General features: G+C 37.9%; 1 protein-coding gene across 1 annotated transcript in view; it reads left to right on the top strand.

The window, feature by feature from the left end:
* DLGAP2 (DLG associated protein 2) overlaps positions 1 to 16,940 on the top strand; it is a gene marked incomplete at its 3' end in the record, with an annotated part of 83,400 nt that overhangs the window by 29,415 nt on the left and 37,045 nt on the right. Inside the window, exons 3-4 of the mRNA XM_082301708.1 lie at positions 5,007 to 5,154; positions 8,288 to 8,507. Coding sequence (XP_082157834.1) covers positions 5,007 to 5,154; positions 8,288 to 8,507 — 368 coding nt within the window. The remainder of the gene's footprint in view (positions 1 to 5,006; positions 5,155 to 8,287; positions 8,508 to 16,940) is intronic.

Here is a 16,940-nt window from a genome sequence, read left to right as displayed (position 1 = left end):
TTTTTTTAGCACATTTCGTTGCGTGTTGTAGAGTTAAAATAGCAGGAGTTTTCCTGCAATTATTTTCCCCCATTCTGCTCTTAAATTTTACTCTGGATGAGGTGTGGGCAAGAACAGCTAGTTTGCACGAGAACTTGAAGAGGTTTTGGGTTTGTGGTAGCCTCCCAAATGAGGGGGTAGGATTAGGTGGCTGTTGCTGGTTGAGCAGGGCTGTGATGACAAATAGAGGTGTTAGGGGTACTTTTGAAATCTGGAGAGGACAGAAGCATAAGTGGCCAAATGCTGACTTCTGGTGGGTGTTTTAGATCATGAACAGGAAACTGTGAGCTGGTACTTAAAGAAAGGGCAGTAAGGATCTGGGTGGTCAAGAATGAAAAAGAGCTGTCCTTGGGGATTCCGGTAAATATGAGTTCTGGAGCTGGAGGAAATGGTAGCTTTCACGTAGGAGCATCAGGACACATGAGATTTGGATACAGAAGCCTGAGTTTTTGCAGTTTAGAGAAATGCAAGAAAAAGGAGACTGTAATGCTCAGGACTGCTTTTGGACTACTGTCTCTTCCCTTGTTCTTGATCTGGTTTTTTGTGGGAATATGCAACCTAACCTCACTGCCGTTCACTCTGTACCAGGATATACCAGCTATGCTAACAGACATGCTATCAGTTATACTGTCCCAGAGAAGCACGTCATGCTATAGCTCACTTTATGTGGTTATAACACAGTATTTTGTCCTCCCTGAACACACTCAGGCAATCTGCTGAGTGCTGAAAGTGCTGTTGCAAATTTAGCTACCTTCACTGGGAGTCCTTCACTTTTAAAGTAGAGATTCTCAACAGCGGCAAGATCATTACATGGAAGTTCTTTTTTCCCGAAAATTTCTTTAGGCTTTGAGGCTTTCTTTCAGCTAAAATATTTCTCATTAAATTTAAGACCTCTGCCTGGCTGCCATGAACTTCCTCTGAAGCCAATGGAAAATGGAAGGCAACCCTTGGGGGCAGAAATGCTTTTAAAGGACATCTGTTCCTAGAATCTTGTCTATTCAGAAAAGCAAGTGGGAAGAGAGCAGACTAATTTAATTTCTCCTGTTAGTCTCACTCTATTCTTCCTTTTCCATAGCACTGATTTTTAGAGCCACCTCTTTGATGTTACTATGTATATTTGTTTAGTAGTCCTGGAGATGATCTGTTAAAACATCTCGTTTGCACATACTTGTCTTGTCCTTCCGCAGTGATCAGCTGAGATATAAGATCATCTATGCTGCTAGAGAATATAAAAGAAAATTATTTTCTCTTTTCAAAGTGAAAGAGCCTTGATGTTTTGGAAATGAAGGTCAAGAATTTTGTTCCTAAGCTTATAGATAGAGTGGATGTCATTAAAAAGTCAGCATTTACCAAGGCCAGATGTTGATTGTGTTTTCTAGTATTGTTGACAAGCATGAGACTTCCTTGAGCAACAGATCATGACATTTGAGAGCAACTTCCGCATGTAACTCTGGTATTTTGCTTCTGGATCATATTTATAGCAAGGTCATAATTTTCACCATGCATCGACACGTTTATCCTAGAGGATAACCTTGAGATTATATCTTAGAAATAAAAACTAATAATTTATATCAGGAAGATTACAAAGGGTTAATCAAATGAGTGTAAAATTGCTTTTATAGCCTAATATATGCAACATTTCTTTTACTTTACTACAGTTCCATGAATCAATTAATCTCCTCTGATAAATGAAAAATTATTTAACTATCAGGTAATATCCAAACTCATTCATCAAAACTCAGCTGCTTAGAAGTCCTATGGAATTCTAGGCTTCTTTCCATAAGAAATTTTTGCTGTAAAAATTGTTGATGGCATTTAATGATAGCAATACCTAACAAGGAACCAGAATGTGATTAGTTAAATAGTAGATTGTTAAGCATTACTTAGCAAAGGGGACAGTTATTAGGATCAAGTTTAAATTAATTAATTTTAAGTAGTTCATACAGTAATTTATAATTTAATTCTTTTCCTTCTATCTTTTCTTAATGTGGCCCATGTTTTAATGAAATCTCAAACATCTCATTCACAAACTGTTTATGAACTCAGAATCTAGATTTTGCCACCTGATGATGACAAGCAGAAGGTCCAGCAGGGACTTACTTGTTTTGAAAAATACTAACATAACAACATCAAAGAGATTATTGACAATACCAGGCAGATTAAAGTCTCTCTGTCCTCTTGAGACCCCACCTGGAGTAGTATGTCCAGGTCAGAAGTCGTCAGCACAAGATGTGGACCCCTTAGATCAGGTCTGCAGGAGGCCACAAGGTGATCAGAGGGCTGGAGCTCATCTCCTGTGAAGACAGGCTGAGAGACCTGGGGTTGTTCAGCCTGGAGAAGAGAAGGCACCCTTGCAACCTTTCCATACCTAAAGTGGGCTTTTAAAGAAGAGGGAGAGTGACTTTTTACCTGGACAGGTAGTGATAGGACAAGGGGTGATCAGTTTTCAACTTAGAGATTTAGGTTAAATCTTAGGATTAATTTTTTATTAAATTAAATTAATTTAATTTAATTCTTGACTGTGAGAGTGGTGAGGCACTGGCACAGGTTGCCCAGAGAAGCTGCGGATGCCCCATCCCTGGATGTGTTCAGGGCCAGGTTGGATGGGGCTTTGAGCAACCTGGTCTAGTGGGAGATGTCCTTGCCCTTGGCAGGGGGTTGGAACTACGTGATCTTTAAGGTCCCTTCCAATACAAGCCATTCTCTGATTCCATGATGAAGTAAAGCATATGCAAAAATCAGAATAACACAGAGCAGGTGTCAGTCATCAGCCTTCCTATAGAGGAAAGGAAGTTTAGTTACATCCAGCAACTAAATGTAGATAGAGAGGCTTTACACCACTTCACCTAATCTATTATATTTGTCTTCATACCTACGGGAACAAAAAAATGCTGCTACAGCTCTTGTTTTTATCATCTAGAACCAAATTAGACCCACTATCAGACTGTTATCTTAATCATAGAATCACTTTGATTCTAATGACTTAATTAACCTCTGAGCACATACCTGCAATAATCTCATACATTTTCATTTTGGTTTTAGCAGTTATAGCATAGTTTCTACATAGTTTACCTCTGGCATGAGGTTACAGAGACATTCCATAGAAGGAACTGAATAGACAGGAAGAAATGAATTGTTTTCTTCTCCAGGGAAATTTCTTAGGATTTTGAAAGAATGCCTGCCTTGAACAAAGATGAAAACAAAACCCATCCTTTTTTTTTTTGCTTCACCAGCTCTGTTGCTCTTCTTTGGACATGCTCCAGCAAATTTATTAGGAAAAATTTCTTCACTGAAAGAATTATCAGACATTGGAGCAGGCTGCCCAGGGAAATGGCTGAGTCACCATCCTTGGGGTATTTAAAGGACATGTAGATGTGGTACTTAGGGACATGGTTTAGCGGTGGACTTGGCAGCATCTGGTTACCAACTGGATTCAATGATCTCAGAGGCTTTTTCCAAAGTAGATGATTCTGTGACTCCAAGGCAGATGCATCGAGGAAGCAAGGCTATGTCTGTGTTGACCCTGAGATGTGAGAACACATGGAAATGCTTGAGAACAGATCTCCCAAGTATAAGGGTCTCTAAATCCCATCTGCTCTTGCAGCTGGTGGTGTGAGGGAATACTAGATCATCACGTCAGACATCAAAGGACATGGCCACACAGGGAGATGGATCTCAGTACTCTTAGCTTTTCTAGGCAAAGCCATGATAAAATGTTGGAGATTCCTCCCTGAATGCTTCTCAGGGGCTGCATCCAAACTCAGGTTGTGTCCACTCCGTGAGGAAGGCTGAGTTCCCTCAAGCACCAGCCTATGGTCATGCTCAGTGTTTGATAAATATGGTCTGAGAAACAAGATCCTGGTTTATGCTTCATCTTGCAGCAGGAGTTGAACCTGTGGCTTTCTCACTCACTGAGTGGTCTGGTTCTTCCAGAGAGGAAACTTCACCATTCACAGGGAAATGTCCAACAGCCCAGGCACATGTCACAGACACTGCTGGACTGACCAGGTCTGCCAGCTCAGCGTGAAGTAACCGTATGGCCAATATTAGGTATTCAACTGGCACAAATCTACTTTCCCATAAACGGTTTTTGTTAAAGCTACCTTTAAGGAATAAATATAAAAACTACAGATTTACCACATGAAACCAAATATTGTCTGGGGTATTAATTAATTTCTGCACTGATCTGCAAGGGAAAGTTCTAAAATATGATTTACAGAGGTTCTGTGAACTCTGGTGTACGATGTTTGAGATTTTAATTTTTTGTATTCAAGGCAAAGTACTGAGCTTTTCTTAGGTTTATTTATTTTCCTGTAATGTTAATCAATACATTTAAAACAAAACATGAAGACTAGCATGCCCTTGGTGTGAAAGCATACTGAAGAGGGCTCAGTGTGGTGTTACAGTCCCAGTCCTCCAAAATGGGAAATGTGTTGTAATAAAACAATTTTTAGAGCTTCATGTAGTTGCTCTGAGCACCTTATTAATTTATTTTTCTTTAGCTGAACATGGGATATTTCAATCTTTTGTAAAACTATATCAATCCTTTGAAGATAAAAGGTCTCTTGATGCCTAACACCCTGATGAAAACCAGATTACAAGTAGCAGATTTTATCTATAAAGAAAGATTTTTAGTTACTTTGGTTTGTGCTTTAGCTCTGTTTTTTGTTCCTGTTGACCTAGACACTGTCTTTTAGTAAAGTTCAATGTTAATAGCCAGGAGGATTGATGATGTTTAAATATAGCAAAGATTTAAAATTTCATACCATCTAGGTAGCAGAGCCACAGATTCTCTGCTTGTGCTAAGACATTTGATTACAACAGATCTATGATGCTTTATATGGAGGAAGATTTGGACCCGGGTGAGTGGGTTTGTGAGTCTCATACAAATTATTGTCTTCAGTGTCCTAATTTATTCCATCTGTAGTTTTACACCCTTTCCTTTTTTCTTCCTCTTTCCTTTGTAGTCAGAGCTACCTTCAAACTGCAAGTGACGTGCCTGGGGGTCACAACCTGGATCCCTCTGCAAACTACAATTCCCCAAAGTTTCGCTCAAGGAATCAGAGCTATATGAGAGCAGTGAGCACGCTCAGTCAGGCCAGCTGTGTTAGTCAGGTGGGAAATTCTTGTTATCACTTTTCTTATAGATTAACTGCAGATATGAGAGTTGTTACTAGTGGATGGTTTTAGTTTTTGGGGTTTTTTAAAATTAATATCAATCTGAGGATATGAATTGTCGAAGTAATTCAGTTCTAAGGAATATTACTCAGAACTTCAAGAAAAATACTGAATGCTAGAGGTGAAGAGATATTACTACATATAATATTTTCCATTTATTTTCATTAAAAATATAAATACAAGTGGGTTTTTTTTCAGTCCATATTAAATATTTAAATGTTAAGAAGATTCAGACTGAACATGAGGAGTACACTCCTACAATACTCATCCTCTGAAAATACCTGCTCTGATTTCAGTAAATGTGGATTGGCAGATTAAGATAGAGATTGAAAAAAATTATGCTCCAAAGGAGCAGTGTTTCATCCTAAACCAAATCACTCACTCTTCTTGGGTGAAAGAATAAGTCCCATAAAAATTTCTATGTGTGGCGTCTTCTGAAAAGGTACAGGTTTCCTTCCTACTGGTTTTATGTCTATTAGTTAGAGCTAACTTGTGGTAAAGTGAGGTTTGAATCAGACCTGAAGTGCAAGCAGCCATAAGAAGTATGTTCATGTTCTGTTTAGCAGAGGACTTTACATAAAATTCCCAATGTTTCTGATGTTTATAGGTCCTGAATTTTCTTTCTGGTGTTGTTTAATGACAGATGGGCCCTGCCCTCGCCTCAGACATGTTACTTAATATTTCTTTGACCATTTAGTGAGCCACCTAAGGGTATACTTACACAATGGTTATGTTAAAAGGGAAATCTTTTTAAAGCAATTTTATATTCATTCATATTAGATTTGTACTGCATGGCTATTCAGGCCTGGATTCAAATCATCTAATTTGAGGCTTTTAACTGAGGCAACAACTAAAGCTCCCTCTGTAGTTAATGGAGTGAGTTTCTTCCAGGACAGTGCACATCCCTAGTGGGCTAAGAGCCCTCCGGAAATGCTTGTCAGTCTCCACTGACTGAAGAGAGCTGGGAGGAGCAAGTCACTTGACTAATGCCCTTCAGTGAAATTCCTTAATTTACGTGAAGTAATCCTAAATATAATCTTATGTAACACGCATTGGCATTAGAAACAGTCAGTCATTTTCCAAACCTTTCACTATTTTTTTTTTTTCACAGCTCCCTTGTGAAAACTGTTCCCATCATTATCATGCCTTGGTTTTTATTATGCTGGTTTGGTTATTTTCTGTTTTTATTATATTCTGCTTTTGAGAATGTTTCACATGGATTAGATCCTGCATTCAAAGCAAATGCTGTTGGCCACCACTTAACAGTGTTATAGAACTATTCCAATGTCTTCTGCCTCTATGACCATGTCTGTGCACAGAGATGTTCACTGAGCTGTCCATAAGGACTAATTGGTTTCAGTAGTGGTTAAAATTCTTCATTCCAGTGTGCATTACCTGGAAGGCTTCCACAATAGATTTCATTTGCAGGTAGATTGCTCAATTGGCCAGATTAACTAAACCTGCTGAATATAGTTCCTTACTTTTTCAGTGTTCACTAACCTATGGAACTTTGTGTTAGCCACACACTTCCTACCTCACAGTCCACCTGTTTCCAGACCATTAATAAATGCATTTAATAGATATTACCCAAAGCAAATGTATAAAAATATCAAGTTCTGAACATTTGCTGTTTCCTGCTCTTTTGCCATGACACCATCCTCTTCTTGTACCATCTACATAATAGAAGTTTGTATAATTTGTGGCATTTTTTGTGCCTTTTTGTTGTGAGATCCTTCCTTTTTCACACCTGATGAAGGGTAGGCTCAAGAAGAATGCTGACTTCCATGTTTTATATTTTTAATTTAAGTTTAAAAACTTTTAATTTTCTATTGTCAATAACCTTAGTTTGAAAGAAGTGGTTAAGACTTACAGAGTTTATGGACTAAATTACCATATATTTCCTGATCAACAATATTGCAAAATAGTTCAGAGTAAGATTTTTTTAATTTCTTTGAGATTGCATTAGCCTACTTAACTTTATTAAAAGCAAATTTTATGAAGGGTAATGTAATTCCTTTCAGAAGAGTTTTAGTAGTCAAAATGTCTTAACACAAAATTAAAATACTAGTTATTCATAATCATCAGAACTTCTGTATATAATTTCCATTTACTTAACCAAAATCCTAAAACATTTGAAATATTTTCAGGGACTCTCTTTCCATAAGAATAAAGCACTAAGAGCACTTAGCAGCTGTAGAGGAAAATTAATATCAACTGGATGTGACATTTAGTGATGCTATAAATTTAATCTGTAAAATTATTCATACTGATTCTGACTTCTAGCACTCATTTTTTAGAAAAAAGTTATTTTCAGAAAGACGTGCAATTATCTGTTCAGAGTTAATTTCCTATCTGATTTTGGATAAACACAATATTAAATTATTCAGGTTAAATACAGGTTGTTAAGGCTGACTTCAGTGAAGGATTAAAAAATGCTGTAGGTAGAATTAAGGCACTAATCTTCAAGACAGCAACATAGGGCTACCTACTGAGAGATTGCCCAAGCCTGGCCACTCTGCCTACGCCCTGTTTATCATGGAAATTGCCTCTGAAAAAGGCACAGTGTTGCATCATGTCCAGCCTGCAAAGGGTTAGCAGGTAAATGCTGGGTACTGCCCAAGCCCTGCAGGGAGCTGCAGGGTGCTGCTGAAATACCCCAAGGGGACACCCTGGTAGAGGGTACAGGAGGCACAGCTCTGCCAGACAGAGTTCTACAGGCTGGGAGAAGTATCAGATTTTATATAGTGCTGCTGAAGAAAAGGTTCTTCCATGGTAGTGAATGGCTAAGCCAGTTAACCAGGGAGTGAGGTTGGCTTGGGTCCCTTCTCAGCTATGCCAAAAGATATTAAATGTAACATTAATGTATGGCATGTGTGTTGCACTTAATATATACATGTAAACAGCTGATGTCAGTTAAACAATGTGAATGTGATCAGAAGGGATTACTACATTTTAACTATTTGCTAAAACAGTTCTTCATCAATGTACAGGTGTCCATTTGAGATGTTGAGGCCGTGATGATCACAAAAAAGCAAGTCAAAAATCAAATGCATTGTTGTTGTTTATTCAGATGAGTGAAGCAGAGGTTAATGGGCAATTTGAATCGGTGTGTGAATCAGTGTTTAGTGAAGTTGAAGCTCAGGCAATGGATGCCCTTGACCTCCCTGGATGTTTCCGAACAAGAAGCCACAGTTACTTGCGTGCCATTCAGGCAGGCTATTCCCAAGATGATGAATGTATACCTGCGCTGACATCTTCCAACATCACCTCAACCATCAGGTCAACCACAGGTAAGCAAAGGTCCACTGACCCTTCCGCTGCGCTGCATGTAAAAATATACCAGCTTGTTTTCTGAAAGGATGTTTGACACTGGAAACATTTTCCCTGTGTAGAGATAATGTTTGATACCAATATTCTTAAGTCTGTAATACTGTACCATTGTGGCTGCATCTTGGAATAAGCGCCTTCTGAGAAGAATCGTGCATGCATAATATAATGGACCTGGATTTTTGACCTCCATTTCACATACATAGAATTATCTAGGTGCAAATATAAAAATGCAAGTGCAAATGGTATAATTTCAATATTATTAGACATGAATGAGGTTTATCTATCAAGTAATTGATCTTCTAAATGAGATTACTTGTGCTAATTTTAATTTAGGTAGTTAAAGCACAAAAAAAAAAAAAAAAAAGAGAAGCAAGATTAAAAATATTTGGTCTAAATACTCGAAGGCAGTTAATTTAAAAGGTAATTAATTACTTTTAGGGCGGGTGTAACCAATTGTATCAATGCACTGAATTGTAAACGTTTTGGCAAGTTTCACACATCTGATATTTCTCATCAGTAGCCATTAGCATTCATTGTTATAACACTCACTGTTAAGGTCTTTTAACATTCTTCTGGCAACTTTCTTTTCTCTTATTAGTTGCTTAGCAAAGACAATAGCTTTATTCATTTTAGAATATTAGCATGTATGTGTAGAGAAAAGATTACACAGAGAGCAGTTAAATAATTAAAATGAAATCTATAGGAAATATGTATTCTTTGTAAACTGATTCCAATTCACTTCTATGTTTCCAGTTATGTTAATGTCAGTTCCTAATTATAATATTGTCCTTGCCAGATACTATTAAGTTGTAACACAGGCTACCCATCTGCAAAAGGTAAAAGTGAGCTCAAAGCATATAGTATAGAAATACTTTTTAAATTATTTGCTTGACATATGTGTTGTATAACAGAACAGTGGGAGCTTAGAAAGGAAGCTGCAGTTGAATAATATACATTTGCATTCCAGAAGTAGCATCAAATGTTATTTTATCTTAAGCATAGTATTTTAATTGTTATATAAAATTTTGTGTAAAATTAGAAATTGTTGCTCACAGTGCCCCCTCTAGGAATGTTTCTGTCCTTTGATTAATAGAGATGCTATCATGATATAAAATCAGATCTTATTGCTACCCCAAAGACTAATTTTCATCTTTATCATATATTACTGTGTGGTCATTATGAAGACACCTTCCATGGCAAAAGACAAAAATAGATACTTATTTTGGAGTCTGACTCCAAGTACTGAATTGGAATATTTTCAGGATTACCTTGGTTACCAAGTGAACTGATTTTAACTTAAGCTGTTTTGAGTTTATATGCTAGATAAGCCCAAAATTCTCACTGAAAAGAATTTATTTTCCCTAGAGTGACAAAGCTGAATAATAGAATATTTTTGGGAAAATAAAAGATTAGGTAACAAATATGTTTTCATCACAGTGTTTTCATACTTACGAAAAATGTTTTGCATTGATTAGTAGCCTGCTGGTTAAATACTGTGGTTCTGAAAACTTTAACCTTCATTTCACACATAATTTCTTCCTCATCTCAGAAATTACTTATGAGATAGATTTTCTTGCCCACAAATGTAATTCTTCTTCTTTGTTGTGGTGAGGTGATATTGACAATCTGAAGAAATAAGATTATTTGAGGTGTTTTCCCGATCCAAAATTTCCAAGCCTATGGACTGTATACAGTTCTGAGTGTGGTCTTATATTTAAAATATCGTCTCTGTGCCCCCGAGCAAGTTTGTCCTCAGCTTCTTCATAAGGTAAATATACAAATCAGAAATAATTGTCTGATATACAAGAAGAGTAAGGATTATGTGATTCACTTTTCATGGGAAATTTCAGTTGCCAAATAAGTTCTTGTTTTTAAAACCCTAGGGGTGACTCTTCTATTTTTCTCTCTTTAGCCTCTGTCACTTTGAAGGGAGATGCTTCATTTCTTATCATTAGTATAATTCAAAAAAATCTTACTTTTCCATCCCTCTCTGAAAATTGTAAAAGAAGCAGTTGCCTGAAATGTGAAAATGGTGTTGGAAGATATTTGACATTTATACGGTGTTCATTCTAATAAATGTCAAAAAGGCCAGTGTTTCACATCAGCTTTTAGTTCCAATTCAGTCTTTTGAATTCTTATGAAAATTACATTAATTTCTTTTTTGGTTCTGATGTAACAAATTCTTCTTGGCAAAGAAACTAAAGGAATTCTTTAGAAAATTAACACTAATTTCAATTTAATTATCCCATTCAATTTTAGTGATATAGGTCATGATTACCTCTTATCATTATTGTAAGGCAATTAATTCATAACACATAGGCTTAGCTAAAAATTAATTCTTGCAACTAAAAATGTAAACCTAAAATAAAGTAGTAGTATTTGATCTATGAATTCAATTACAAAGGTATAGAATATATATTTAGAGCATGCAGTTTGCTAAACCATTCCAAGATGCATTAACAGCTTTCAGAAGGTAGAAATGTTGCACCTATAACAAATATTATGAGGGACATTATTAATGGACTCTGCTAATGGGGCTTTCTAATAGATGGAAAAAGAACTAGTGGTGTTGGGCTCTTCTTAACTGGATACAACTTTACAGAGAAAGCCCAATGAAACATTGGTGCTAAAGAACACAACTTCTGCACAGATCCATGTAGTTTAATTATTTGTGGAACCAGTCTTCTCCGCCTCTGAAGGAGACTGGGACAAGGCATAGGGCACTCCCTGTTAGCCGAGGTGTAAATCAATGAGACAAGTGACAGTGCGAAGGAGGCAGCCAGCATTGCTGGCCTACAGTAAGCTAAACCTGAGCTCTGTGTGATCCCTGCTGAGACTCGTTTCATTGAGGTTAGGGCACTTCTAGCCATCATGTTTCATTTTTTGAAGAGATAATGAACTCAGTAAAAGACACTTGATGTTAAAAGCCCTGAATGACAGCATATGCTTTCTGTCTCTGAACCGTATCCAGTCACAGCTGTCAGATGCACAGCTGAGAAAATACAGCTCCAGCTGCTGCTTCCTCCCACCTCGTTCCTCCATCACAGACAACATGTAATTTCCTGAATGGGAAGTCACTGAGTGCAGTAGTCATCCTAAATGCTACTGACTTACAGCTCTGCTACTCCTGCAAGCAATGCTTCACTTTTCAGGAAGAGTTCATAAAAACTGGGTTACTTTCCCAGGCAGTACCAGCCCGCTTCCCTGTTGTCTAAGCAATCATCATGCTGTCAGCTCAGCAGGCTCCTTCCCAGTGACGCTTGGGGAGTGTGGCACAGTGCTGCGGGAAGCAAAGGCTGCCGGAGGTGTTGGGGCTGTGTCACCACCAGCTGAGCCCGCAGGGAGCCCTGACTGTGGAGTCCTGCTGGGAAATGGAGTGCAAGGTCGGGAGCAGTGCGGCAGTAACACGTTATCCCACCTGCAGCACCTGGCTTCTCTTACTGAAAAGTAGTTCAGATATCGTGGTACAACACTTGACTGTACTATGAAAACGTAACCAACAGGGACATCTGGAAGATATTAATCATTCCCTCCCTTGTTTCCCCTTTGTCTGAGGTCAACTTATTTTTGTTACAAGTTCTGTATGTAGAGGGAGTCCTTTATATTACTCTATATGTTACAGACTATTTCAAGGTGTTTCCTCACAGGTTTTTTAGTTTGGTTTTGTTGTGAATGCAGAAATACTGAATTGCAATGGTAATGGAGGTAGCAGTTAGGATGGTCTCTTGTGAAGCAGAAGAACAAGCTAAAATCCCTTCCCTGAGAGAGAGTACCTTCCTATTTGTACTTCTGGCCAGCTTATCATCTGTTCAGATGTGCAGGCACACGTATTTTCTTCTGATGACATTATTATACATTGTATAAAACACTTCCATTTTTATTGAGAGAAACACTGCCTCTCTGGGCCACTGCTCAGGATGTTCACCCATCAGGTGAAATATCTTCTCGGTGTATATTGCTTTTATAGTCAAATTGAAACAGCTAAGCCAGAAATACTAAATATGTGACTCAATCAGTTGTATGAAATCCTTCTCTACCAACAAGCACAGACTAAGTGGCCTCGGTTAAGTTCTTTGGTTTTTAGTCTGATGAATAAAAGAGAGGATCATTTTCAGTTTCTTAAAACAATTTCATGTTTTCCTCTAACCCAAGTTTTTGGTTACAACAGTATTTTTTGACTCGATTAATGATAAAAAAAATCCACCTAGCTATGCACCTCAGCACAATGGAGACTTGGTCAGGGTACATAGAGGCATCCTGGATTTCTGTCCTATGTTAAATGTCAGTCTAAAGTAATTTCTTCCACTTCAGGGATTGCCTGCTAATCTTGAGAGAAACTTAACATGGAAGCATTGCTGGATTTAGGGATTGTAGTTACTAGCCTTAAGTTGCCAGTATACTGCATAATTTTTTAAAATTCTTCTAGAAAATGTAGCATAATGCAAATCTGTCAGATTTTTCCAACCTCAATGATTCTCTCAGTTGTACATGCACCTCCTTTTATCTGATTCATAGTAGGTAGGTCAACTAAGCTCATGCTTGCTAAAGACTTCGCTGAAGAAGATGAAAAGTAGAGAACTGTCTTTTGGCCATATTAGTTTTCTCAGTCAGCTGGATTCTGCTTGGCAATGAGTAAATTCAGATAATTCCGCATTTACTGAACTATTGAGCACTAATTCCAAACCAATTAATTCAAACAAGGTCACATTGGATGAGGGAGGTTTCAATTAGAGCTCCTACAATTACTCAGGATGCCTGAGGAACTGCAGGTTTCCCTTGTCCTGACTTCAAGCTATTTTCAGCTTTTCATTTTCAAGGAAAGGCCTAGTAAGGTGAATTTTTACAGCCCATGTTTGATATTTAGCTACAAAAAAATCTCATGGTCAGTGAACTGATTGCACAGTCATATACTTACAAAAATAAATGGATGATAATATGATGTTTCACAGAGAAATTGTACTGTTCCATAGCATAGCTACCCATTCAGACCCTGAAAGGACTGATTTACTGGTTGCTATCTGAACACTAATAACATTAGTTATTTTTTTTAGGTTTTGCTGATTTGTTGGGTTTTTTCAATATATGAGGATACCAAAGGTGGGCAAAAGCCATGGTGCTACTACATATGACACCCCTCCCATGAGAAAAACATAAGAGAGTCAGGACTGCTCAGAGTGGGGAGGAGAAAGCTCAGAGGGAATTTTATAAATGTGTATAAATACAAAAATTGAGAAAATAATGCTCTCAGTTCTTAAAGAATAATGTTTTATGAGCAACAGATGTGTGATTTTCTTTTATTTCCTCAAGTATGAGATACTTCATCCAGGTGGCTGTTTGGATCTTCTTAATCTGATGCACTATGGCTAGGAAAACCCAGCCAAATGGGGGAAAACATATGCATGAAGTTACATCTCCACAATTTCTGTTCTGTCTATAGAAATAAATGCTCAGTCTGAGAGGATTTTATTGGTATCCATTGCTAAGTAATAGCTAGCAGTGGAATCCACAACAGGTACGTTTAAAAACACAAAACATTGAGTCCAAATAAGATATAGAATGCTGTGTTCTCAATCATAATTTATTATGTTGACTTTCTTTAATTACTGTTGGGGCTCCATGGAATTATCTGACACTCCAGCTCTCTGCAGGAAACACACTAGCTATCTGTGGGAGCACTTGGGCATCCTAAGTTAATCCTTTGATGCTGTGCCAACTTGTGTTCCTGTGCTGTGAGAATAAATCTTATCCTAACAAATTATGAGCCCAGTTCTACACTTGGATATGCACACATAATTTTCATTGCTCTGGGCGTATCTGGAGGGCATAATTAGTCTTTAATTTTTTTAAACATATTGAAGTTCTGCTGCTATGCTGACACCACTGTTCACTAGCAGCTCTACATGGTGGAAATGGCCCAGGGAGTCACTGGAATGAAGGTGACACAAACACTTTGGTTCAAGGAGTTTGACAGAGGATGGCCAAGGGGCTGTCACAACTGTTCACAACTCTGGGATTCCTGGAGATGGAGTAAGGCTGTGCTAATCAGGGCTGCCTGGCCTCTTCAGGCTGATGAGGCATGAAAGCAGTTGGAGCAGTAGCCAGGAGCTTTTTATAATTTTCATTCTCCCTGGTACAGATTGTCTTCAGAGTCAAAGATAAAAATGAAGTCACCGTCTTCCATCTATGGTTAGTTTAAAAAATGTATAATGCGTGTTTCTCTCTTGCTCCTGCTGTTCTGTGCTTGACAAAATTCCTCTGTAACCCACTGGATTTGCCAGACAGCTGGTCCTTTTTTTATTAAAAAGGATACCTATGCTCCCTCCCCTGGCAGAATTTGGTTTCAAAGCTAGTCTGTTCACAGAGTTTTCTCAGCTATGTTTTCTTTATGGTATTATATGGTAAAAAAAAATGATAAGAATTTATCAGAAAAATATAGCATGCAGAGAAGGAGATTCACTGCTAAGTGTTTGAACCCTTCCTGACATGGTAGAAACTGACAGTGGCAGATGTAAATCTCAGCCCAGATATTTACCCTGAGGTTGCCAGAGGGCTTTGTCCTCTGGTGGGTCTGTGCAGCTAGGGGAAGTACACAGGGTGGGTGATCATGGAAGCACCTGTTTATTGTGCTTCTTTGCAGTGAAAAAGAAGGAAGGACCCTGCCCGTGCTTCTCCTTCTGGGTTCCTCTGTGAAAGAAAATAACCTCTAAGAGTCTTCTCAGAAGCTCTGCATGTATTCAGGTTTTTGTTGGAGGTATATATGTCAGAGCCGTAATGATGATATGTGCACTAGAACTACATTCCTTGCTGTGCTAGGTATACAAACATCATTTGATTCATTTCTGCTTCAGGAAACTTACTCAGACTCACATCTACCCTAGAAAGACAATTGATAAACCTGGTACTTAAAATGTACTTGAAAGATTTTTTCCAGAGCATCAGAGAAAATAAAGATACTAAAATTGGTGACATTCTTAGGGCATAACCTGACAGAATTAGCCTATGACTAGACAGGTTAGTTGAACTGTGTTGGGTTAGCCTCCAGGTCAAGTCAACTAAACAGATGCTTTTGTGCAATCTAGTAGTCTAAGGTCCCATGACAATAAACTCTGATTAGTTCAAAGACAATTGGTTGGTACCAGTTGAGACATTTGAGACGTCTGCACAGGACCTAGAAGAGAATCGCTTCATTCTGGAAAAGAAACTGTTGTCTAGGCAGTCTTTGCCTCAGACTGAATATGATGTATGGATCCTGTTGTGCACCAATAGAGGTCGAGAAACCTCAGCCTACACTGAGGTGTTTATTGTCACCAAATAGCACTTTGATAGTTCCCAACAAAGTCTTACTTGCTGTAAGGTCAAGGTTCAGTCTCAGTATACAGTCCATTAAAATATACCCACTGGAAACCACAACACCAGAGCAATGCCAGCAGCACGTTACTCCTCCTCAAGGGCAACTAGAGGACATCCAGGGTTCGGGGAGATACTGAGTTTGAAGTGAGTAACCTATCACTTGGCCTTCTGAGAATGAAAACAGCATATCAAGGACACATCAACAAGTCATGATTTTTATGTACATTTCTTTACCTTTTGGGACACTCCTGTGTCCAGAACAATACATATCTTTCCATTCTCTGTCTCCTTCCCCCAGTCAAAGAAATTATACAAATTTCAGTCATAAAAGTTCATCTCACATGATACATATATCTAAAACGTAGGTGTCAAAGGCAATCACATTAATATGCAATTATAGACAATAGATATATATGTCCTTTTTGACTTGTACCCATTATTAAAGTGGTCCCCTGGACATCCCTGTTTCTCTCTGTTGTCTATTAAAATAGTCTACAATGACAGCATTGTATAGCTAGCTAACTTTCATAAATCTAGGGCAAGAGTTAAACCTATTCAAATTGCATGATAGGATTAAAACAAAGCTTAAATTCTGGTCGCACTGAAAACAAGGATAACTGAGATAGCCATGCTCCAGCTTACAAAGCTGAGATATCAAAACACAGTAGCATCACTTTCTACACCTAAATACAGGGCTGGCAGCCTGCAAGTATCTTTCTTAGAACTGGTTTTGACACTCATACTGACTCCATCTGCTTCTCAGGTAAAATGATTATTTGATTTGACAAAAAAGAGCACACTGACTTTGTGTCCAGACTTGTAGCTCTCTGTGGATTAAATTATTTGTTTAAAGGTATTAAATTATATTTGTTTAAAGTATTTAGTAATCACTTAATTTCTTTAATGTCAGATTATTATCATAATGTAGTGATAAAATTATGCAACATTTTCTTAAGGGTAAGTAAGCAAATTGTTTTTCTCATCCTATTCATCTTAGAATTCCTTACTGTAAGTCAAATAAAATTACAAGCTACATATAGTTA

This window comes from Coloeus monedula (genome assembly GCF_965178545.1).
Source record: "Coloeus monedula genome assembly, chromosome: 2".
Taxonomy (NCBI): domain Eukaryota; kingdom Metazoa; phylum Chordata; class Aves; order Passeriformes; family Corvidae; genus Coloeus; species Coloeus monedula.
Note: the sequence above shows the minus strand (reverse complement) of the source record. Positions and strands in the feature narration are given on the sequence as shown.